This window comes from Salmo trutta, chromosome 18, assembly GCF_901001165.1.
Source record: "Salmo trutta chromosome 18, fSalTru1.1, whole genome shotgun sequence".
Taxonomy (NCBI): Eukaryota; Metazoa; Chordata; class Actinopteri; order Salmoniformes; family Salmonidae; genus Salmo; species Salmo trutta.
Genome location: NC_042974.1, coordinates 54,275,401 through 54,300,956, shown reverse-complemented (window position 1 = coordinate 54,300,956; position 25,556 = coordinate 54,275,401). Strand labels below are relative to the sequence as shown.

The window sequence follows — 25,556 nt, the reverse complement described above, 5'->3', positions numbered from 1 at the left end:
TTTGTTTAGGGTGTTTCGGGGTTGTTTGGGTTATGTTCTATGTTAGTGTATTTCTATGTTATTTCTAGTTGGCCTATTTCTATGTGGTGTTTATTGGGTTAACCTTCAATTGGAGGCAGCTGCTTCTCGTTGCCTCTGATTGAAGGTCCTATTTATAGGGGTGTTTGTTCTATGGGGGATTGTGGGTAGCTATTTCCTGGTTTAGTGTTTGTTGCACCTGACGGGACTGTTTGGAGACGTTTGTTTTGTATACGCGTTTATTTTGTTTTTCCTTCTTCAAATAAAAAAGATGAGTATACATTTTCCCGCTGCGTTTTGGTCCACTCCTTACGACAATCGTGACAGATATGGCTTTTTCTTTGCAACTCTGCCTAGAAGGCCAGCATCCCGGAGTCTCCTCTTCACTGTTGACATTGAGACTGGTGTTTTGAGGGTACTATTTAATGAAAGTACCAGTTGAGGACTTGTGAGGTGTCTGTTTCTCAAACTAGACACTATAATATACTTGTCCTCTTGCTCAGTTGTGCACCGGGGCCTCCCACTCCTCTTTCTATTCTGGTTAGAGCCAGTTTGCTCTGTTCTGTGAAGGGAGTAGTACACAGCGTAGTACAAGATCTTCAGTTTCTTCGCAATTTCCTGCATGGAATAGCCTTCATTTCTCAGAACAAGAATAGACTGACGAGTTTCAGAAGAGTTATTTGTTTCTGGCAATTTTGAGCCTGTAATCGAACCCACAAATGATGATGCTCCAGATACTCAACTTGTCTAAAGAAGGCCAGTTGTATTGCTTCTTTAATTAGAACAACAGTTTTCAGCTGTGCTAACATAATTGCAAACGGGTTTTCTAATGATCAATTAGCCTTTTAAAATGATAAATTTGGATTAGCTAACACAATGTGCCATTGGAACACAGGAGTGATGGTTGCTGATAGTGGGCCTCTGTACACCTTTGTAGATATTCCATTAAAGAAAATCTGCCGCTTCCAGCTACAATAGTAATTTACAATTTTAACAGTCTACACTGTATTCCTGATCAATTTGTTATTTTAATAGACACATTTTTTTTTAGCTTTTCTTTCAAAAACAAGGACATGCTAAGTGACACCAAACTTTTGAACGGTAGAGTATATACTGTATAGAGGTCGACGGACTATGATTTTTCAACACCGATACCGATTATTGGAGGACCAAAAAAAGCCAATGCCGATTAATCGGCCAATAATTATTTTTTTTAGGTAAATGTTTGTAATAATGACAATTACAACAATACTGAATGAACACTTATTTTACCTTAATATAATACATCAATAAAATAAATTTTCTCTCAAATAAATAATGAAATATGTTCAATTTGGTTTAAATAATGCAAAAACAGTGTTGGAGAAGAAAGTAAAAGTGCAATATGTGCCATGTAAAAAAGCTAACGTTTCAGTTCCTTGCTCAGAACATATGAAAGCTGGTGGTTCCTTTTAACACGAGTCTTCAATATTCCCAGGTAAGAAGTTTTAGATTGTAGTTATTATAGGAATATTTCTCTCTATACCATTTGTATTTCATATACCTTTGACTATTGGATGTTCTAATAGGTACTTTAATATTGCCAGCCTAATCTCGGGAGTTGATAGACTTGAAGTCATAAACAGTGCAATGCTTGAAGCATTGCGAAGAGCTGCTGGCAAACGCAGTAAAGTGCTGTTTGAGTGAATGCTTATGAGCCTGCTGCTGCCTACCATAACTCAGTCAGACTGCTCCATCAAATCATAGACTTAATTATAATAGAACACACAGAAATATGAGCCTTAGGTCATTAATATGGTCAAATCCGGAAACTATTATTTCGAAAACAAAACATTTATTCTTTCAGTCTTTCAGCTTGGCCATCGCTCATCCATATATTTGTATGTACATATTCTTATTCCATCCCTTTAGATTTGTGTGTATTAGGTACTTGTTGTGGAATTGTTTGATTACTTGTTTGATATTACAGCACTGTCAGAACTAGAAGCACAAGCATTTCGCTACACTCGCATTAACATCTGCTAACCATGTGTATGTGACCAATCAAATTTGATTTGATGATTTGATCAAAAAATGTTTTGTCGTCCAGCTCTTCTTGGAAAGAGGAATCAGAAACAGCCATTGTAGCTAATTATTTAGCAATCTCAGCTGGACAGTGCACGGCAGCATGGCTTCCATGAACCTGTAAACCAGTACCTGTCAAGGGTGTGTACGGGAGGCGAAGTCAGGTGCAGGAGAGGAGAGTGTAGTTAACAGGCGCACTTTAATTCCGTTCCCCAAAATACAGCACATAAAAACAATAACGTGCTAAAAACACGGAATATGGCAAAAGTAAAGCACCCGACAATAATCCACATCACAAACAAAGAATTACACACAAAGACATGGAGGGGAACAGAGGACTAAATACATGCAGTAATTATGAAATGAAAACCAGGTGTGTAATGGAACAAGACAAAACCAATGGAATATGAGAAATGGAGCGGCGATGGCTAGAAAGCCGGTGACGTCGATCGCCGGACGCCGCCCGAACAAGGAGAGGAGCCGACTTCGGTGGAAGTCGTGACAGTACCGCCCCTGTTTTGAAAAGCCTGCCTTCGAGGGTCTGAACAAGGAAATAGAGCTCCCGTCAGGCTGTAAGCTTTACAAAGCCAGGGAAAATTTGTCAACCTAAATATCCTGCAATGTCCTGGCAATGTCCTGGCATCGTAGAGACAAGTCCAATGGCTCTAATTGAACAATGACAACCATATCTACTTGCTGCTAGTGTGACTGCACAAACCCAAAGGACACAATAATTGCTACAAAACATGACTCCATTTATTTTTTAGATCAGACAGCAGGCTCAAATCAACCAATGATATCATTGGTTGAGCTCTCCCAGCGCAAAAAAAGAAAGAAAATACAGCTATAGTGAATAATGTCTGAAATATCAAATCAAATTAATTTATATAGCCCTTCTTACATCAGCTGATATCTCAAAGTGCTGTACAGAAACCCAGCCTAAAACCCCAGCAAGCAATGCAGGTGTAGAAGCACGGTGTCTAGGAAAAACTCCCTAGAAAGGCCAAAACCTAGGAAGAAACCAAGAGAGGAACCAGGCTATGAGGGGTGGCCAGTCCTCTTCTGGCTGTGCCGGGTGGAGATTATAACAGCACATGGCCAAGATGTTCAAATGTTCATAAATGACCAGCATGGTCAAATAATAATAATAATCATAGTAGTTGTCGAGGGTGCAACAAGTCAGTAACACAAGAGTAAGTGTCAGTTGGCTTTTTCATAGCCGATCTTTGAGAGTATCTCTACCGCTCCTGCTGTCTCTAGAGAGTTCAAAACAGCAGGTCTGGGAAACAGGTCAGGGTTCCAGCAGGTCTGGGACAGCAAGTCTGGGACAGCAGGTCTGGGACAGGTAGCACGTCCGGTGAACAGGTCAGGGTTCCAGCAAGTCTGGGACAGCAGGTCTGGGACAGGTAGCACATACCGTGAACAGGTCAGGGTTCCAGCAGGTCTGGGACAACAGGTCTGGGACAGGTAGCACGTCCGATGAACAGGTCAGGGTTCCATAGCCACAGGCAGAACAGTGACCATAAATACCCTCTCATCACTCATAATTATGTAGGGAGACTGGAAAAACACCCCAAATAATGTAGAACGATGACGTTTCCCTTTAACTGCCAGCCTGGCCTGGCCAGTCCAGGGTAAGTCCTACAAGTAAACAACACTCTCCCCCCAATACTCCTACACTGAGTATCACTTTGCAGGGAGGAGAGGCTAGGAGATGCCAGTCTAATTGTCCAAATGTATCCTCCAGACAACTGCCAAGGACTCCTAGCTTCACCTCACAGAGTGATGCAGAAATAGGCCTAACTTACAGTAAATGTCATACAGCCTAGTATTAGTGTGAGAAATGTATTGTGAAACGTACTTATGTTTGACAACTTCTGGTTGTTTAGCAATCTGATAATAAAGACTGAGTCGAATACTGAAATTGAATACAGCGTCCCTGGATCATCATACTTCTACGAGCACCTTTGAGTAGCTAAGATGCTACAGTACTTGGATGAAATATTAATTTATTCCCTTTTTTTAGAAACCACAATTTCTGTGAGGACACTGATAATTACACCTTTTTATTTATTTTTAGCTTCCTCACTTAGAAAGTGAGAATCTCAGCTATGCTCTTTGTAAATAAGAGGAAATGCCATTATGGGTCATTTGCCCACTGGTCATGTACTGTGTAATATGGTCACGTTTAGACTGCAGAAGACAACTACTTCTTAATATCTGTATGAGGAAGGAAACCATTGGATTGCTATTGGATTCTGTGCTAAACTGCCATTTAACAAATAAGGGCATAGACTGTGGGCCTAGCTTGCTTGCTGGCTGCCATGGAGTTCAGTCAGTCATCCACTGTATGAAGTTGTTGTGTGGAGCACAACTCCCACTCCCACTGGGGTTTTAACTGCTTTTGATTCGATTTACACTTGTCCAACTAAGTCACAGCTCAGACTGTAGTTAATTACATTCAAAACTGTTAAGAACACTTATACTGTGTGAAAAACAGTGGGCTATTTTTACAACAGTATGCCCAGTGTCTGATAGTAAAATGCAAACGTACAGTATGCATAGGCTATATTCAGAGCCAAACGTGAAGAAGATTGAACTAACAAATTTGTCTGTCATTAGCAGATCATATGATGAAGGAACGCTTATTACTCTGTCATACACTGGGGTTGCCCTTACCAGTCAAATAGCCTACACTATAACGGCATCACTTCCATTAATTCTCATAAAAAAACATCTACTGGCACAAAGTTGAGTAGGAAACAATGTGGATCCATGCAATTAAATGTTGGCATTTACACAAGGCTACAATACAAATACTGCTGAAGTTCTCAATAATTGTTTAGAGAACACTTGAGTTGATGATTGTTTTTCAATTGTTTGTTACAAAGGATCTTTGATTGAAATAATGTGGCATAAGAATAGCGTATACATCAACAGGGGGACATATACATGGCTCCGGGGGACAGGCCCAGAGCATATTCTCAAGGGGAAAAGGGCGTCACTGCCCTACGGCCCAAGTGAAAGAGAACTTCAACAAAATGTAATATACACATTGTAGCTACAACTCTCGCGTTCTAAAAGCATTACGTTGCCAACCGATATAGCGACGAAAAGAAACAAAGTAACCACAGCCGTAACTTCTCACATGAAATTACAATTATCTGGAATCGCCGCGGGCTGGCACAATATAGCACTCACTACACAGACAGCGAGCAACAGGTAACCAACCCTACGCAAGCGTATTGTATGGACTGTTCACTTACCCGAACCAGGTTGCTGACAGCCGCCTGCACCGCAGCCACGGGTGCGGTGAGATCCGGGATAGCTTTCCCGTCCACCTCACCTTCTTCGTGCATTATCACCAGATGGGATATCTGCTGAGCCACCGGCTCTAGGATACTTTCTATCGTCTTTGTGTGAAAAACCGGCATGATGAAAACTTAAGTCCGCTCTCCTATCCAAGAGAAAAAAGCCAGACCCGTTCTGTGTTTCAAAACTTCCCTCTCTTGTTTGCGCCTTTATGAAGTCTACAGTTGGTTACTCCAACGCTTTCCTTCCCTAGAACAAGTTCACTCTCTAGGAACACGAACTACTCCCCTTGCAACCATCAACGTGAGAATCCCCAACCGCACCTCGCAAAAAGTAATTGTAACCTTTACCATAATGAACGTAATGTCCACCCTCCGACCAATAAGACAAATAGCATAATGTCATCGCCAACGCGATTGGCACAAGTGGATGCCAATCTTTCCCGATATGCTCCGCCTATTCCACACATTCGCGTTTGCTCGAGTTCTACCAAAAGTACGTAATACATTATCATGCCCTAAAAAGGGAAATGTGCGTCTTCTGTTGAGAGGAGCAAATTCCAACCAGTAAGGACATAGACAGTGTAAATTCTAGTGACAAATTGCTCGTAGAAGGGACTGAAATATAGTCTAGTTGCTTTGGGATGTAGCCTATACCTGCTCTGTGCAGTTTCCATATAAAGGTAGGATGAACAATTGTAAAATATAATATTATTTTAGCATAGAATAGAAAGTTAGAATATCCCAAATAAAAATTAGGTTTGATTAGGTGAATAAAATTCCCAGATATTGATTCGATAAATATTCCATTAGCCTTCTGCATAGTTATCATAACACATTAGCTCAAAGACTACAGTGTTTAAGTAATTAAAATCATATTTAAGCATACCGGTAACCTACAACTAATTTGAATCCTTATGGGTAACATGTTTGTCTAACAGGACAGTCATAAGACCTAAACTGAATAGGCTAAATCCATCCCAAGGTTTGATTTTATGAGCCCAAATTCAAGTATGGGTCCTATCCACTGCCAGCAACAATTGACCATAGTGTATTCAGAACTTTTCTTCCTACATCCACATATTCACAGTTGATCCTATGAGTCTTTCAAGTTCTGTATCCTGTGAAATTGGGATCAGCCTCCAACAAGTTTATCACATTGTTTTCACTTTCAGGTGGCAGGTAGCCTAGCGGTTATGACCATTGGGCCAGTAACCGAAAGGTTGCCAACTAGGTGAACAATCTGTTGGTTGGCCAAGGCACTTAATCCTAATTGCTCTGGATAAGAGCATCTGCTAAATTATGTAAATGTGGGAAAACAATTTCCCTACTGAAGTATAGCATCAACCATGTGCACTTTTGTATAAGCTTCGAACTCAGGTCAAAATTATTTATTATCGTTCTGGCAACTTGAGAGTAGCATAACACATTTTTCAAATTCCGTCTCCCATTTACAACTTTAAATAACAATATTGGAGGGTTGAAAATCAACTGCCAACCAAACCAGCAAAGGAATTCACACAGATTCCCAAGAGGAGGCTGCAAGGCAGCAGTCTACTTCCTAAAAAGGAAGAGTCTTAAAAATAAAGAATCAAGGAAGTTGCTCTGTTTGAGACATCATGTAAACATTCAAGGGATTGATGAACCTGCAGCTGCTGCTCTCATGCTCTGGTTCTGTGTCTATCTTGCAGTGTTTTGGTGCCTATCAGTGGTGGAAAAAGTACCCAATTGTCATACTTGAGTAAAAGTACAGATACCTTAATAGAAAATGACTCAAGTAAAAGCGAGTCACCCAGTCAAATATTACTTGAGTAAAAGTCTACAAGTATTTGGTTTTAAATATACTTAAAACCTGTTATGGCTTGATCTCGTTAGTGGGATCGATATGACGACAGCCAGTGAAAGTGCAGGGCAGCAAAACAAAAATCTCATAATTAAAATTCCTCAAACATACAAGTATTATACACCATTTTAAAGCTTTACTTCTTGTTAATCCAGCCACTGTGTCTGATTTCAAAAAGGCTTTACAGCGAAAGCAAACAATATGATTATGTTAGGTCAGCGCCAACACACACAAAAACACAGCCATTTTTCAGCCAAAGAGAGGAGACACAAAAAGCAGAAATAGAGGGAAAATGAATCACTAACCTTTGATTATCTTCATCAGATGACACTCATGACTTCATGTTACACAAAACATGTATGTTTTGTTCGATAAAGTTCATATTTATATCCAAAAATCTCAGTTTACATTGGCGCGTTATGTTCAGTAATCTTTTGCCTCCAAAAACATCCGGTGATGTTGCAGAGAGCCACATCAATTTACAGAAATACTCATCATAAATGTTCATGAAAATACAAGCGTTATACATGGAACTTTAGATAAACTTCTCCTTAATGCAACAGTTGTGTCATATTTCAAAAACGCTTTACCGAAAAAGCAATAATCTGAGTACGGTGCTCAGACACAATAACATGCCATACAATATATCCGCCATGTTGGAGTCAACAATAGTCAGAAATAGCATGCACTCCCAGGTATCCCAGGTTCACAATAAATGTTTGTTTTGTTCGATAAAGTCCATCCTTTATGTCCAAATACCTCCTTTTTTTCCGCGCCTTCAGTTGACAAATCCAAATTCAGGACGCGCATGTCAGACGAAAACTCAAACATTTCCATTACAGTTCGTAGAAACATGTCAAACGATGTATAGAATCAATCTTTAGGATGTTTTTAGCGTAAATCCGCAATAAAGTTTCAACCGGAGAAATCCTTTGTCTTCAGAAATGCAATGGAACTGAGGTACCTCTCACGTGAGTGCGCATGCCTGAGGCTCATGCCCTGCTGGCAGTGTTCTGACTCCAGAAGCTCATATTCATCATCACTTTACAGTAGAAGCCTCAAACAAGGTTCTAAAGACTGTTGACATCTAGTGGAAGCCTTAGGAAGTGCAACATGACCCCACAGACACTGTAGTTTGAATAGGGAATTAATTGAAATCCTACAGTCCACTTCCTGTTTGGATTTTTTCTCAGGTTTTTGCCTGCCATTTGAGTTCTGTTATACTCAAAGACATCATTCAAATAGTTTTAGAAACATCAGAGTGTTTTCTATCCAAATCTACTAATAATATGCATATCTTAGTTTCTGGGAGTGAGTAGCAGGCAGTTTACTCTGGGCACATCAGTCATCCAAGCTACTCAATACTGCCACCATCCATAAGAAGTTTTAAGTACCATAAGTAAATGTAATTGCTAAAATATACTTAAGTATCAAAAGCAAAAGTATAAACCATTTCAAATTCCTGATATTAAGCAAACCAAAAGGCAGCATTTTTTTATAATTTACGGATAGCCAAGGGCATACTCCAACACTCAGGCATCATTTGCAAACGAAGCATTTGTGTTTAGTGAGTCCATCAGATCAGCGGCAGTAGAGATGGCCAGGGATGCTCTCTTGATAAGTGCATGAATTGGACCATTTTCCTGTCCTTCTAAGCATTCAAAATGTAACTAGTTATTTTGGGTGTCAGGGAAAATGTATGGAATAAAAAGTACATTATTTTCTTTAGGAATATAGTGAAGTAAAAGTATAAGTTGTCAAAAATATAAACAGTAAAGTAAAGTAAAGTAAAGATACCCCTAAAAAGTATTTAAGGAGTACATAAAAGTATTTTAACTTAAGTACTTTACACCACTGGTGCCTATACCAAGGATGGGTAACTCAGATTTTTGGGCCTTCGGGCTCACTTGGGGTGACAATGTCTCATAGCGATTTTCTTGTACACTATGTCCCTAAAGTTGGAAAATGTGTGGTAGCAGTACAGCAATGGTAGCTTTCTCTGTGTTATCACTCTTTCGTTCTTCCCTCCGTCCCATACATTTTTCCCATAGGGATTTTACACTATGACAAATAATGTTAGTATACAACAAGTTGTTGCTCACTTATACCCTTTAATCATATAACAATGGAAAGCTTAGATTCACAGCTTTCCATCAGACACTTTCCAAACCCCCTGGCTCACACACCTTATGAGCAAAACATTCTAGCAGCCCCGCTATTTTAGAGTTAATTTTCCTGCGATTCTACACGTTTTTCCATGGGGCGTAGAGAAAATGTTGCAATTTTATAACTAATTTCATGCAATTCTACTCATTTTGCCAGGGGAGAGAGAAAGATGAGCAGTTTTAGAGCAAATTTTCTGTAATTCTACACATTATGTCATGGGTGGAGACAAATGTTTGCCGTTTTTAATATGATATCTGAGTGAGACATCATATTATGTGGGCCCTCCAGTTGGTAATTTTACCATGATTACTACAAGTTTAGATGGCTAGCCATTATACTAACATACTAACATATACATTTACATGGGCTAATTGAGTGACTGACAAGAGAAAAACTGCTAATGGACAACAAACATTTGAAAATGCACCTTGTGTATTCTACTATTCTAACTCACAACAGTAAGTTGAGACCCAAACTGAGTTCCAAAAACCTAACCCTGGTCTATACCAAAGATAATTAAATATAAGATCCTGAAATATACAAGGTTTAATATAATCGTCTTCAAGGTTTTTTAAATCTCTCATTTAGGCTTGGATGCCTGACATGTCTTTGAAGTACACACTCAGCATGCAGTTAGTTTCATGTAGTGTAAATACATGGGGTTAAAGAGTGCACTGCATCCCTAGTAGCACACCACACTAACGCCACATAATCACTACTCACTCCAGGGTTACTGCCATATAGCTCAATGCAGTCCATTTCAGATGCTCTTACCTCATAATCACCGATTCCAAGTTTCACCGACCCATTAGTATTTTTTTTAAGGAAGCAGAGTGGTGTTTGTAAATACTGAAAAGCACATTTAGGCTCTGTAGCCTAGGCCTATTTCCCTTATTTTAGAATGCCTGAATAGCTGATGATATAGTTGTGTTGTTTAGTCTTATACTATTTATTTGAGTTGCAAGCAACTGCAGTTCACAATTTTTGCAGTATCTTTCCATGATACCACTCTTACTTAGATGGATCCATAATAACGTGATAGCCCAAAAGGCCCAAGGAGATGCTGTAGAATAATGCTATAGAATAGGCCTCAATGACAATACACAAGAAGGCCCCTCCCTCTCTCTAAAAATCCATTCCTTCAGAGGATAACCAAACAGAAGAGTCCGTTCTAGATATAGAAATCAAAGGGAAGGCAGCAGGCTGTAGTTCTCGGAAGTCTCGGGTTGCTCCCAGGGCCCTCCCCTGTGTACAGTCTGGAATGCACGTGGGGCTGCCTGCCGGTCAAGATGGGTGGTCTGGGATGCATCCCAAATGGCACACTTTTCCCTATGTAGTACACTACTTTTGACGAGTGCACTGTGGGATTGTAAGGAATAGGGTGCAATTTGAGACAGCCCCTGGTCGTCTTCTTACGCTTTACGTCTGATAGAATAATTTAATGATACTGTCTGTCCACACAAAACTGATATAGAATTGTTGGTAGTTTGTATTTAGTTCTTCCTCAAAAGTGTAATGGTGGCACACTTAATAAGGATCCAACACCGATCCCGTAGAGGTTAATTGTTAAGTGTTCGCAAATTCCATTGTTATTTTTATAACTATTATGAAGTAAACAAATCCATAATGTGCTCCTATGATGCCATGCTATCATTTTATGTAGTAGGAATTGTCCTGATATTGCTGAAAGTATTCTTTAGATGCTTTGAGAGAAAAGACTATTTTGAACCCTCGGTTCAGTTATGCATCAACAGCACTATTCTGCAAAGCTATAGATAGTTAACACCTGACACCCTCTTGTGGTGAAATGTAGTAAATACAACAGGTTCAAATAATTGAGGAAATTAGATACTCACTTATTATCATGCCCAATTACAAACTGTACTACATTGTTATACTGGAAAATGACTACAGGACTTTCAAATGCTGTTTTATATGAAATGTAAATCTTACGAGCTTCATAAGTGAAACCAATGTGTCGTTTGACCTCAGCTATCCAACCTACCTTAACTAAACAAAAATCACCTTTGTATACTTTGCACTGTACAGAGGTGGCATGATATGATATCTCTGTAGGTATCACTGCATGTCTTTAAAATTGGATTTGGTTCATGTTTGTTACTCATCCCATCTCAAGTTCTCTGGTGAAATACAGAACCGGACGAGGTACCGTAGGTTACCGTAACCATGGGGACCCCAGCTCTAAGTCTAATTCTTGCCATGGCTGATACGTTCTACTATACCCCTTCGTTCCCAACCCTCTATGACATAGTCTCATAGCTAGCCATCAAAACAAAAATAACACAGTGGGTCAGGGCCAGCTGCAGTGGCGCTCCTAGTGGCTTCATGTGAGGGGGGCTTCCACTAATCCATGCGATGTGTGTCAAGTCCCCTAACTCACACACACTGACACATGCACGCACGCATGCACACACGCAAGACACTCGCACACACACATACATACAGATGTAGGATGTTCATTTGAGACAGTTTTCTACCGCAGGAAAATAATCCTGCAGCAACAGGAAATGTTCATTATTATGTGGATTCTACATTTTTCGTCAGGGCAAATCAAGGCTTCTAACTTTAGAAGCCTTTTTAAACCTTGAATACACTACAAGTTAGCATTTTCTGCTGTGTACAAAATTAGCAGCAACAAAAGAGTGATCAAATTAAGATCCTACATCTGTACACGGCACACGCACACACACATTTGATCCCATACTCCTAGCACACAATGACTACATCATGCTTGTGACTCTACCAACTAATTGGATGCATTTGAAGTTTGTTTTTCTTGTGTTTTGGGTTATGTTTGCCCAATAGAAACTGAATGGTGAACGATGACTGGATTAATTTTCTTTCTAAGTGAGTAGATAAGATGTTTCTGAACACATCTAAAAAATATTTTTATTTTATTTAAGCAGGTAGTCACCATTGAGACCAGGGTCTTTTCACAAGGGAGACCGGCATATATATACTATTTCAAAATAAAATACAATAGAAAACAATTAAAATACATCACAACACAAATATTCAAGAAAAACAATTACATTCTTCAATAAGAAGGTCCCCAATCAATATTTGTAATTATATAAATATATAGAATTAAGAATTTAACTCTACTCTAGAAGCAACACTAGACTCTATTATTATGGTGGGAGATTTTAATACTGTCAAGTCCTGACCCTAGTAAGATGTCATTTTCTATAGTAGTGTAGGGCAGGGCGTGACAGGGGTGTTTTTGGTTTATCTATGTTTTCTATGTTTAGGTTCTAGTTTGTCTATTTCTATGTTGGGATTGTTTGGGGTTGATCTCTAATTGAAGGCAGCTGATCCTCATTGCCTCTGATTAGAGATCATATTTAAGTAGGGGTTTTTCCCTCATTGTGGTTTGTGGGTTATTATCTTTTGAGTAGTGTGTTGTCCTCTCTGCGTCACGGTTTGTTGTTTTCCTATTTTTCAAGTTATTTATGTATTGCATTAAGTTTCATGTTTATATAAATATGTGGAACTATGAAAACGCTGCATCTTTGTCCGCTCCTTCGAACAGCTGTGACAAATACGGTCTTAAATACCTCTATGGACCGGAAAGGAAATCACACTACAAACTATCACCCTCAGGCACTTAAGGAAATCATGGATATATTGGAATTAGTGGATATATGGAGACTTAAATATCCTGACCTAGTGAGATATACATGGCGGAGGCTTAATCAAGCTAGTCGTCTTGACTACTTTCTTATGCCATTCTCTCTGGCACCAAAAGTTAAGTGTTGATAGGGGACAGAATGCAGTCAGATCATCACATAATTGGCATATATATTACTCTTACAGAATTTCCACGTGGGCGAGGATATTGGAAATATAATCAAAGCCTACTGGATGAGAACTTGTTTATAACTAGGACAGAAGAATTTCTAACTGACTTTTTCCGACATAACATAGGTACAGCAGACCCCCTTATTGTATGGAACACTTTAAAATGTGCCTTTAGAGTCCATGCAATTCAGTACTCATCTATAAAACAAAAGCAATTTAGATCAAAAGAGTCCATATTAACAAAGGAAATTGAAGGACTAACAGTACAGTTAGATAGCAATAAAAACGGTACCATAGAGGCACAGAATAAGTTTGAGGAAAAACAAAAAGAAATGGAGGAACTTATTCAAGAAAGATCCAGTGTAATATATTATAAAAATAAAGCGAACTGGATGGAATATGGAGAAAAATTCACCAAATTATTTTTCAATCTTCAATATAGAAATGCTACCAATTTTTTATAATTAAAACTTGTTACAAATGATGGAGTCACGCATGATTCACCAAATGATATTTTGAAAGAGGAAGTAAAGTACTTTAAGAATATGTTTTCGTTTCAGGCTCCTCCATCTCCACTAACTGAAACTAATTGTATGGATTTTTTTCCTAATAATAATGTCAAATTTACAGCTGTACAGAAAGACTCATGTGAAGGCCAAATTACAGAGGAGGAACTGCTTGATGCAATTGGGGCCTTTAAGGATGGGAAAACTCCAGGGCTGGATGGCATAGCAGTGGAAGTATACAAAACATTGATACACTCAAAATACCATTATTAGCATGTTTTAACCACTCCTATATAAATGGTAGATTATCAGACACGCAACAAGGTCTGATATCATTATTACTGAAACAGGACCCAAATGGTATATATAAAGATCCAGTCCATTAAAAAAATTGGAGACCTCTTACACTTCAGTGTTGTGATTCAAAAATCCTAGCAAAATGCTTGGCACATAAAATTAAAAAAGTATTGTCAGATATTATTCATCCTAATCAGACAGGTTTTTTATATGGACGATACATTGGAGATAATATAAGACAAGTACTGGAAACAATAGAATACTATGAAATATCGGGGACACCAGGCCTGGTTTTCATAGCTGATTTTGAAAAGGCTTTTGATAAAGTACGACTGGAGTTTATATATAAATGCCAAGAATATTTCAATTTTGGGGAATCTCTTATAAAATTGGTTAAAGTTATGTATAGTAACCCAGGTGTAAAATAGTAAATAATGGCTACATCTCATAAAGTTTTAAACTATCTAGAGGAGTAAAACAAGGTTGTCCACTATCGGCATATTTATTTATTATTGCCATCGAAATGTTAGCTGTTAAGATTAGATCAAACAAAAATATTAAGGGATTAGAAATCCGTGGTTTAAAAACTAAGGTGTCATTGTATGCCGATGATTCATGTTTTCTTTTAAAACCAGAATTAGAGTCTCTCCACGGCCTCATAGAGGATCTAGATACTTTTGCTATCTTCTCTGGAATAAAACCAAATTATGATGATATTACGTATTGGATCACAAAAAAAATGCATATTTTACATTACCATGTAGTTTACCAATTAAATGGTCTGACGGAGATGTGGACATTCTCGGTATACAAATCCCAAAAGAAAGAAATGATCTCACTCAAATACATTTTTATAGAAAGTTAGCAATAATAGATAAGATCTTGCTACCATGGAAAGGAAAATACCTGTCTCTTTGTGGAAAAATAACTCTGATTAACTCTTTAGTCATATCACAGTTTACCTATTTGCTTATGGTTTTGCCTACACCTAGTGACCTGCTTTTTAAATTATATGAACAAAAGATATTCCATTTTATTTGGAACGGCAAGCCAGATAAAATTAAAAGGGCCTACTTATATAATGAATATGAATTCGGAGGGCAGAAATGATTAAATATTAAAGCCTTAGACCTCTCACTAAAGGCATCAGTCATACCAAAGTTATACTTAAATCCAAACTGGTTTTCTAGTAAATTGGTACGAATGTCTCATCCTATGTTCAAGAAAGGCCTTTTTCCCTTTATTCAGATTACACCTGCCCACTTTTGGTTGTTTGAAAAGGAAATAATCTCCCAAATATCTTTCTTTTTTAAACAAGCCTTAGAAAGTTGGTTGCAATTTCAGTTTAATCCACCTGAAAAGACAGAACAAATAATACAACAAATATTGTGGTTAAATTCAAATATAGTAATTGATAAAAAACTGTATTTTTCGAAGAAATGTTTAAGAAATGTTTAAAAGAGGTATAATTTTAGTGAATGATATTATAAATAGGACTGGTGGAGTGATGTCACACATGCAGCTAACACAGACATATGGAAATGTCTGCTCAACCCAAAATTACAACCAATTAATTGCAGCATTTCCACAAAAATGGAAGAGGCAAGTAGAAGGGGAAAAAAGTAAGGAACTTGTATGTCGGCCCTGTATTAAAGAACATAAATGGTTAAAGAAAAGTGTGATAAATAAAAACATATACCAATTTCATTTAAGGACCAAAAAACTGACAGCTGTGCCATAGAAATTGCAAAATAGTTGGGAAGAGATTTTCGATGTACCCATTCCATGGCACATGGTTTATGAATTGATACGCAAAACAACGCCGGATTCAAAACTTCGAATTTTTCAATTTAAATTACTATACAAAATTCTTGCAACTAATAGAATGTTATATATATGGGGGATACAATCTTCCCAGCTCTGCAGATTCTGCTGTGCGGAGGAAGAGTCATTAGATCATTTATTTTGGTATTGTCCATATGTAGCTTGTTTTTGGTCACAGGTCCAGGAATGGCTGAAGAATTGCAACATTTGCCTAGAACTAACGCTGCAGATAGCAATACTGGGTGATTTGAAAAGCCATAGTCAATCAATCAATAATATAATAATTATTTTAGCAAAAATGTTTATTTTTAATTTACCATCTGTAGAAGCTATGAGAATAGAAAGGTTCAATTGTTTTGTGAAGCATCACAGCACAGTTGAAAAATATATGGCAAATAGAAATCCGAAATGGATGATGTTGAGAGATAGATGGGAGGGGTTGAATGGAGCTGAAGGATGGGACTAATAACAAGATAAACAATGTAAAAGATACGGGGTCTGTAAAATGTATATAGGTTCAGAACTTTTGTGAAATAGCACAGTTACAAATAGAAATCAAACTGGATGGACATCAGAAATAGAGAAAGGACTAAAAACAATCAAAAAAGAACTATTTTAAAATAGACTGTGTCTGTAAAATGTGTGTAAGATGAATAAATTGAAGGTAAAAGCCGAAGTGTTTATTAGTTTACTCCAATTGGGGATCAGTGATAGGGTTTGCGGGGAATAATAATAAAGGTATATTCTTTAAAAAAGTATGTATGTCTATATAGGTATGTGTATGTGTATATGTATGCCTGTGTGTATGGATATATATATTTACCCCCAAAATATATGGGGGATTGGAAATGATGCAGACAATTACATTGATGGAAGCAATATTCTTTCTGCAATATTAAGCTGATCCACCCCTAAATTTTTTTTTTTTTTATTAAAAAAAGATATATATATTTGTAATTGCTTGTGCTGCACCAGAACATCCAACTGAAATGTATTTTGTAGTTGGTTCCAGCAATGAGGTGCTTTAAACTAAAAGTGGATTTACCTAGAGGCAACAACAAAACATGCTATGTGCAAGGAATATGGGACAAAATACTAAACTTTTGAGTACTTTAATACACTATAAGTACATTTGTAATAATGTAAAACAAATATTTGACATTCTGTACTGTCTCCTCACATGAAACATTTCAACTCAAATCTAAAATGCTGGAGTATAGAACCAAATTAAACATTTTATATTCACTGTCCAAATACATAAGGAGGGGAGTGTACGTGTATATATGCAGTGAGTGAGTTATGTGGACATATATCATACATTTGTAATAAAGTTATATGTTAGGTTCATAACCTAAAACAACTATTGTATTGTTAATGTGTTTACGGGGCTTGTAATTAATGGTGTGAACAAGGGTGACAAAGTAAGATGAAAATTCAGTCACAGAAAATATTTCTTGCCAATAGAGAAGGAATGTATCTTTCAACAGCTGCAATTCAACACTGTCTCCTTTTATGGACAGAATAAATGAGCTGTTGAAAAACTCAAGACTCTCATCAGGCACTAATAACACTGAAGGATTTCAAAAACATAGGCTACATGTTTTGCCATGAACTGACTAACCTCGTCCACAGGTTAATTGCTACCACATATATGCATGGGTTCAACAGAAAGAAAGCCGACTGGTGGACGAGACTATCAACTGACTGACTCCTACAAACCCACATTAATCAGAAGTCGCCAACAAGCCTTCAAGCCTAATTGGAGGTATGAAGTATTCCTTTCATCCAGATTACTAATTTGAAAGGCAAGTCTAACCTTAATTACATTTACATGACCATCGGGTAAAAGATCTGAAGCCTTGTGGTTTAAGATTGAGCCCTGATCAAGAGAAATTCCAGAAGCATGACTAGGTCGAGGCTCCTGGGTGGTGTGGTTGTGTGGGCGGTCAGAGTTGCATGTTGTATAGGGGGATAACCATAAAACAAGCTGTCACTGGTGAGTCACTGGAAGGAGATCTTCACAGATTTCCTACAGTAGATTTTCAAGGTCGGAAGTTGGACCATTTTGGAAAAACCTTGGAGTGTGAGTAATATAAAAATGCTTTATAGTTGCCCTGTTTGAAAAGACAGAATAAAAATAAAATGTTTAAACGTCAGGAGTTAAAATACTTATATTCCAATATGTACAATTATACAACATGATATACAGCATATTACAACGAGTCTAAGGCGGTCATTTCTGTGGGTACATGGACCCTGACGCAATGGAGGATAGGAATATTCTCTTCTATCCACTCGTTGTACTTGGTCACTGTTGTGTACACGTCTGGTCGTAATGCTCTAGAACACCCCTCGCCCCAACTGACGATTCCAAAGAGGAACATCCGATTGTCCACTTCACACACCATGGGCCCTCTGGAATCACCCCGTGGAGAAAAGAAAAATACTATAGTAATATACAGAATATATCTCATGGAGAAAGACTGTCCTGATATCGTCTTTACATGTCTCTCTGTTTTCAATAACTTTGAATGCCATTATTTTCCAAATACATATTAACTACTGAATAAAAATGGTAATCTCAAGTTACTCCTGCGTATCATACCTTGCACGCATCTTGACTCCAGTCCGGTTTTCCAGCACATAACATGTTTTCTGTGCTCATGTTTCCATAGTAATCATGGGCCAAAACGTTCACCTTTGCCTCCATTAGGTACTGTGAATTGTACCATAAACCTTAATGAAGAGAGGACACACATGCTATATAACAAAGCACTCAACAGGTAAGGAAAAATATAAATATTGCATTGGCATGAAAACTAGTGAATTTATCATTGGAAGGGAATGGGAATGGATCATATCAAGTGATTGTTTGATACATTTCTGTAGCATAAAGACACATTTCTGTTCTCTGTAAGATAATGGATAATAAGGCATATAGCCCCTGATCCTAGATCAGCACTCCTCTCTGAGATACTTTATGAATACCTTTCCCTGGTTCTGTATGTTGTAGACCATCCTTCTCTTTGCTGTAAACAGCTATCTCACAGCAGGATCTCGTGTCAATGGCCTGGCGTGCCTGGGGTAGACAGACAGTCCTCACAGAGCTGCTCTCCTCTGCACACTGACCATCTATAGCCTTTAGCTTCAGTAGGGTTGTATGGGAAACATAAATGAACCACTCCGATCCACATTATTATGATTAGAGTCTCAAATCCCATGTCACATGCGGTAAAGTTTTACTCTTGACCTTCACACAGCATACAAACAAAAAAATCTATACCACAGTGAGATTGGAATTTAATAGCCTGGTGTGTCCCTCCAATGACCAGGGTCATGCCAATGACCGGAGGAGTTGGCAAGACAGCACAAACCGATTTGGTACCAGGCTAGGAATGTTTTATTGCCTGGCTGAAGCGACAGACACTGGCTGACTCCAGAGTCTGGGGATCCGCTTTGATGTTATCGCCACGATGTGTCGATAATGAAGGGGGCTGTGCTTTTATGAGTTCGTTCTCCTCTGTCTCTTTCAATCTCTCAGCATTACAAGGAAAACAGTGTTCATACTGTAGGGGAGAGTGAGATAAGTTGTGCCAAAGGGTTAGTTGAGCCACCCCTTGTTTCTAGCAAACCATACACACAATGAATCATGTGACCAAACATTTAGGAAGAGGTCATCACTTCATGCAGTCTGTGAAGGAAGAAACTACATGGAAAAAGTGGTAAGCAAGTTAGGTCCAAAAAACAGATTATCACAAAGCCAAAGGAATTTATTGTGTTATAGGTTTCATGATGCTTGAAACCAAAGTAGACCATTTTAAGATTGTTTTGTACATCTCTATGAACTACAATACGAGGTCCTAAACTTAGCATGAAAGTGCATCCTCATAGCTGCGTGGGCTAATATAGTTAAAATGGTTGCTTTGGGTAAATTGTGCCATTTGGCTAATCAATATTCCCCATACAATGATGATTATATTTAGTCAGTTTATGCATAATATGCATAGTATTTTGAAGACACCTCGTATTTGTGTGATTAGTCAATTTCAAATGATGAAAAATGCCTTCATCAGTTGGGTTCGCTCCCATTTAAGCCACAATTTATTTATTTTTTTATTTATTTTTAATTTCACCTTTATTTAACCAGGTAGGCAAGTTGAGAACAAGTTCTCATTTACAACTGCGACCTGGCCAAGATAAAGCAAAGCAGTTCGACAACATTAAAAACACAGAGTTACACATGGAGTAAAACAACATACAATCAATGATACAGTAGAAAGAAATAAGACTATATACAATGTGAGCAAATGATGTGAGATAAGGGAGGTAAAGGCAAAAAAGGCCATGGTGGCAGAGTAAATAAAGTATAGCAAGTAAAACACTGGAATGGTAGATTTGTTATTTGAAGAAAGTTCAAAGTTAAAATATAAATAATATGGTGCAAAGGAGCAAAATAAATAAAATAAATAAATAAAGTAGGGGAAGAGGTAGTAGTTTGGGCTAAATTATAGATGGGCTATGTACAGGTGCAGTGATCTGGGAGCTGCTCTGATAGCTGGTGCTTAAAGCTAGTGAGGGAGATAAGTGTTTCCAGTTTCAGAGATTTTTGTAGTTCGTTCCAGTCATTGGCAGCAGAGAACTGGAAGGAGAGACGACCAAAGGAGGAGTTGGCTTTAGGGGTGACCAGAGAGATATACCTGCTGGAGTGCGTGCTACAGGTGGGTGCTGCTATGGTGACCAGTGAGCGGAGATAAGGGGGGACTTTACCTAGCAGGGTCTTGTAGATGACCTGGAGCCAATGTATTTGGCGACGATTATGAAGCGAAGGCCAGCCAACAGGTCGCAGTGGTGGGTAGTATATGGGGCTTTGGTGACAAAACGTATGGCACTGTGATAGACTGCATTCCAGCTTGAAGCGTTTCTTCCCAGGCGTAATGCAAGGCTTTATCGCTGAGATTTGAGGTTACACCAGGTCCTGAGAACTGGCATACTGGAAACCCCCGAAAGCCCCTGCAAGGCTTGGGGGCCCATGCGCCTCTCATCAATGTCTATTTTCTTTAATTTAATAAATAATTTTGACAGCAAACCTCCAAAAAGTCATTCATATGAACCTTTTTAATTCCATATGTTCTAGGAAGCTAAGTGTTTGTTTCTTGGGCTTCAGGAATGAAAAAGGGATATCGGTGAACAAATGCTGTGGTCAAGGCTACGACGGCACCAGCTAAGCGTGGAGCTTACTAAGGTGTTCAAAAGCGCATATCAGGCCGAGAAACTAATGCTTCTTAGGTAGTTCTTTATGAGTTTTAGTTTAGGGAGTGAAGGTTATTTATAATAAGGGTTACAAAATCAGACCTATCTGAAAGGAAAATGGATGGCCCTCCCTTCAGGAAAATATATTTGACCTAAACCCTCCCTTAAACGCTTGAAAAAAAAGTGACCCTCCCCTATACCCAACATAATAATTAAAACATAAGGTGGATAGCAGTGAACATTTCCACCATTTACCCTCACTTCTTGGACAGACCAGAGCCCTAGATCTGCAGTTTTAGAAACTGATCTTTATCCTGTAAGCATTCGCACAGGAATTCTTATAGCAAACAGAACTGCGGGCAAGAAGGTTGTGGGTTCGCAGACCACCGTGGACAAGAGTAGGGGTCAAAATATCTACTTAATGCACCTGAGCTCAATTTCGAGTCTCATAGCAAAGGGTCTGAATACTTATGTAAATAAGGTATTTATGTTTTTGACTTGTAATATATTTGCAAAAAATTCTAAAAACCTATTTTCGCTTTGTCTTTATGGGGTATTGTGTGTAGATGAGTATATATTTTTTTCATCCATTTTAGAATAAGGCTCTAACGTAACAAAATGTGGAAAAAGTCAAGGGGTCTGAATACTTTCTGAATGCACTGTATAGAAAGGTTTGGAAAACAAAAGTTTAATGAAAACACACATACTGTACACCTACACATTAACACACAGAAACAGTACACCCTCCATATAATTCATAACGTGGACTGTGAAGAGACACAAAGGTACAGACACATGCATACGCATACATTGTGACATTGTTGTATGGTGATATTAAAAATGTTGTACTGTAGATTTGTAGTGGTGTAATAATGTTATATGATGTACTGTTTAATATTTTGTTGTATATGTAATGTAAATGCTTTAATATGTTTGGACCCCAGGAATGGGGATCCCTAATAAATACAAATACAAATATCATAGGCCTAATAGTACTGTAGAGTTCTTTTTACTTACACACAACATAGCTGGGTCACCACATCCTGCCCCTAGGGGTCCATGGCCCTGTAACGCCCCAACCCAACACACCCAACTCAGCTTTAGGATCTTAGTGAAAACATTCATTGTTTTCAGGTATGTTAGACCAAGGCCAGAGTGACAACAGCCACACGGCCAGGACTGAGCAGCCCAGCAGCAAGCGATTGCCTAAACAGGTGTCTCCCCTTAGGTAGGCATGTTTTCAATACAGACTCCTTTTGTCGTACAGTATTCCATGTAAGGCATCCAGCCAGACCTTATGAAAGTTGCACAGTATACCCTTAATCTTAAAACAAATCTAGTGATACTGTACATAACAACATTTCTTCCAAACATTTTGGGAGGATAACCAACCTTGCAATGAATGGCAATGCATTTATTTGCCACTATAAATGCTAGGTTACACAGTTTCTTCTGATAACAGTCTCCAGTATCAACATTTTCAAGCAAACAAAAACAGGGAGAAGGGAGAACCTGTAGACATACTGAGATAAAAGTACATACTCTTTGTCAGAATTCAGCCAGCCTTCACAAGACCACAACATATGCAAATATGTCCCCTTTTGTGCTTTACACCTCTAGCAGAATAATACAATTTCTGAGTGCATGATATTCAGTTTCACTCGCATAAGGTACATTCTATGGATAGTCTTTTATGTCTGAGATTATGTGAACATGACTGGGCATTTTAACATATCTTTATCCATTCATCATTATCAATAATGTCTCCCAGGTCTTTCTCACACATTGGGAAAAGCCTCTATCAACCCTTGATACATTTTGGAAATCATCTTTGGAGGTTTGTCAGACTGCCTTAAAATAGCATCTGGCTTGTCCAGTGTTTGCTGGACAGAGAATAAAGTGTTGTATCTGCAAAAATTCACCTCACCTCTGTCACAGACTGGTCTTCCCTGGCTGCCTGACTCTGTTGAGACCCTTGTCACCATCGAATCCTCCTAAATTGAGGCATGACAAAGAATTACCTTGGTGTACATTTATTTATACATTATATTATGCAAGAATATAATCAATGGTTCAATAACTGAAATTACCATTATTCCCAGATCCCAGACTGTAACTTTAAGATTAAACTGCAGTCCTGTAGCTACTGTTGGTCTACTCATCAATTCAAGATGAAACTTTGTATCATCCACTGAATACACTGCAAAATTCACCTGAGCTCCATAGACTGGTCTTCCCTGGCTGTCTGACCCTGCTGGGACCCCTGTCACCATCTGATCCTGCTAAAACATGATGAGCATAGAGGGATGCCTGCGGGACCTACGATCCTGACAGAGATCATTGCGTTTTTCATGCTGCAGGCGGGAGCGAGTGGTCAGATATTTTTGTTGTCCCACAGATTCTTTTGAAATGGTACTCTTTCTGCTTTGTATGCGTTAGCTTGCCTATTGTATTAAAAACACATATTTTTCGCATTATTCACACTCAGAATTCGCTGCTTCAACTTCAGTAGCCGATCTCTCCTAGTTGGTGTGCCTATGTGTGGTCTCATTGAAATAGAGTAGGCTGCCTACATGGGCGGAGAATCACGTGGCAGTTAACTTGAATATTAAATTAACTTAAATATGATTAGACTAGTTAACTACAGTCTGTAAATAAATATTGATAATGAAAAGTAGTGGAGGGCGCTCAACCAACATGAGTTGAAGTGCAATAAAGGAAAAGGCCCAACGCGAATATAGGTTAGGCTACTACGGTGAGCGAGCGTTGTGCCTTTTCCTTTTCAATAAGTATGAATTACCCATTTATTTGTCTCTGCCTGCAAATTGTCCTACTAAAAGGTAGGCTATAACCTATGTGTGGCTGTCATCATTTTTGCTCCTTCCAGTTCCAGTTCAGTAGCCATACCTGCGAGATCAAGTGCGCGTGTGGTCTCAATGAAATAGAGTAGGCTATAGCCTATTTATACATGGGCGGAGAAGCACGGGCAGTTATCGTTCCAAGGAAATGTAATTCCGAAATAGGCCTATGATTAGGCTATAGTTTACTACATTGCCTAGAATGTATTTTTATTTTTATTGAATATCCGAAACATACAATACACTTGCAGTGAAGCCGCTCAACAACTACACCATACCAGTCATCCATTCAGAGCGACACACAGAAGCATCCAGGGTCAATGCCCTGCTCAAGGGCTCGTTGACAGATCTCCCACCAGGCCAAAAAACGTGAACCCGAACCCTCCAAAATCCCCCCCACAGTTCCCCAATCGGCCTGAATATTGATTACCCATATTTCTCAGTCTGAAAATTTTCCCACTCCTAAAAGGTAGGCAATGAAAATAGCTCAGGAGAAAGTGCAAGTCTCTCCAACTCTGCTCTCTTCAAACTAGATCTAGCATTTTGCCTGATATAGCCCAGTAATACAATGTAATGGGCAAGTGAGAATCTACTTTTGAAACGGGACAAAACAAAGGCTACAAACAGTTCCATACAAACAACTGCTGTCAGATAGTGATATGAGGTGGCTATTATTACTATCTGACAGATAACTAGACGTTAGAGCTGACCTGGCTGTGGTAGCTACTCACTAGTATAGCTTATTCATTCACCTCAGTTGAGAGGGTACGAAACATTAGCTAACGTTACAGGTCAGTTACAATACTAGCTCAGCACTGTAAATAAACAGTAGTTTCATTTTTTTCCTGTTAAGTTCAACAGCAGTTACCTTGCCAGCTACATCAGTCAACTAAAGAGTAGCCAATTTCTGTTCTGCTTCCTTTTACAACTCGGTGAAAGAGCGCAACATGTACACTGACTGAACTATGCTCAGCTCTCCCGTGCTGGTCCAGCCAGTCTTCCAGAAGCTTTGCCTTCACACAGCCTGTCTGTTCGCTCTGTGGTGTCCACGCAGTCCTAAATCCAGTCGGATAAACACTCGAAACAGCCTACCCGACTGCTCGGAGGCATCCACATGGTCCTAAAGCACACAGTGGACAGGTTTTGTATCACATTCCAATGATAAAACTGGACAAAAATTGGACAAAAATTGCCCCCCCCCCTCAGTCCAGTCACCAGTGAAAGTTGCACCCCTGGATTGAGATAATTCCTTACTTAGCTCACAGTATTTGCCACCATAATCATCTGCGCATAGGCAGAATATGGGTTCTAACAGACAGTGAGGGGACAGAGGTGTCACAGTGATGACAGAAGCCACCTAGAAACAGTAACGAATGAAAAACAAGAGAGTGATAAGCTCTAAGTACATGTGATGAAGATATACTTGATTTGTTTTTGTTGCATTTTCGGTGGCAAAGAGCTTGATTGAACAAAAAATAATTTCCTGCAGCCATAGGGCAGGGTTGATAGTTCTCTGAATAAATGGGCACCTCATGCATGTTACAATTGTACCCGTGGATGCCACTGAGAGTCACTGTTGTACTACTAATAACCAAAG

The 25,556-nt window shown here is 38.7% G+C and overlaps 1 protein-coding gene and 1 long non-coding RNA gene across 5 annotated transcripts in view; both read right to left on the bottom strand.

The window, feature by feature from the left end:
• Positions 1 to 5,765, bottom strand: part of vclb (vinculin b) — a 64,968-nt gene extending 59,203 nt beyond the window's left edge. Inside the window, exon 1 of one of the 2 annotated variants that reach the window (XM_029699058.1) lies at positions 5,349 to 5,765. In XM_029699058.1, the coding sequence (XP_029554918.1) occupies positions 5,349 to 5,516 (168 nt within the window). In that variant the 5' untranslated portion in view covers positions 5,517 to 5,765. The remainder of the gene's footprint in view (positions 1 to 5,348) is intronic. The other variant, XM_029699059.1, reaches the window with a different exon arrangement.
• An 11,049-nt stretch (positions 5,766 to 16,814) lies between these two features.
• On the bottom strand, positions 16,815 to 25,011 carry LOC115153529 (uncharacterized). 3 transcript variants are annotated; one of them, XR_003867706.1, is made up of 7 exons: positions 24,828 to 25,011; positions 23,192 to 23,255; positions 23,029 to 23,095; positions 22,119 to 22,166; positions 18,840 to 18,996; positions 18,457 to 18,587; positions 16,815 to 18,266 (listed from the first exon to the last, which is right to left on the bottom strand). It is a non-coding gene; the product is annotated as an uncharacterized LOC115153529 (long non-coding RNA). The 3 variants fall into 3 exon arrangements; XR_003867704.1 differs by lacking the exon at positions 23,192 to 23,255 and having other exon boundaries at positions 24,828 to 25,010; XR_003867705.1 differs by lacking the exons at positions 22,119 to 22,166; positions 23,192 to 23,255 and having other exon boundaries at positions 24,828 to 25,009.
• Between the last annotated feature and the right edge of the window lie 545 nt (positions 25,012 to 25,556).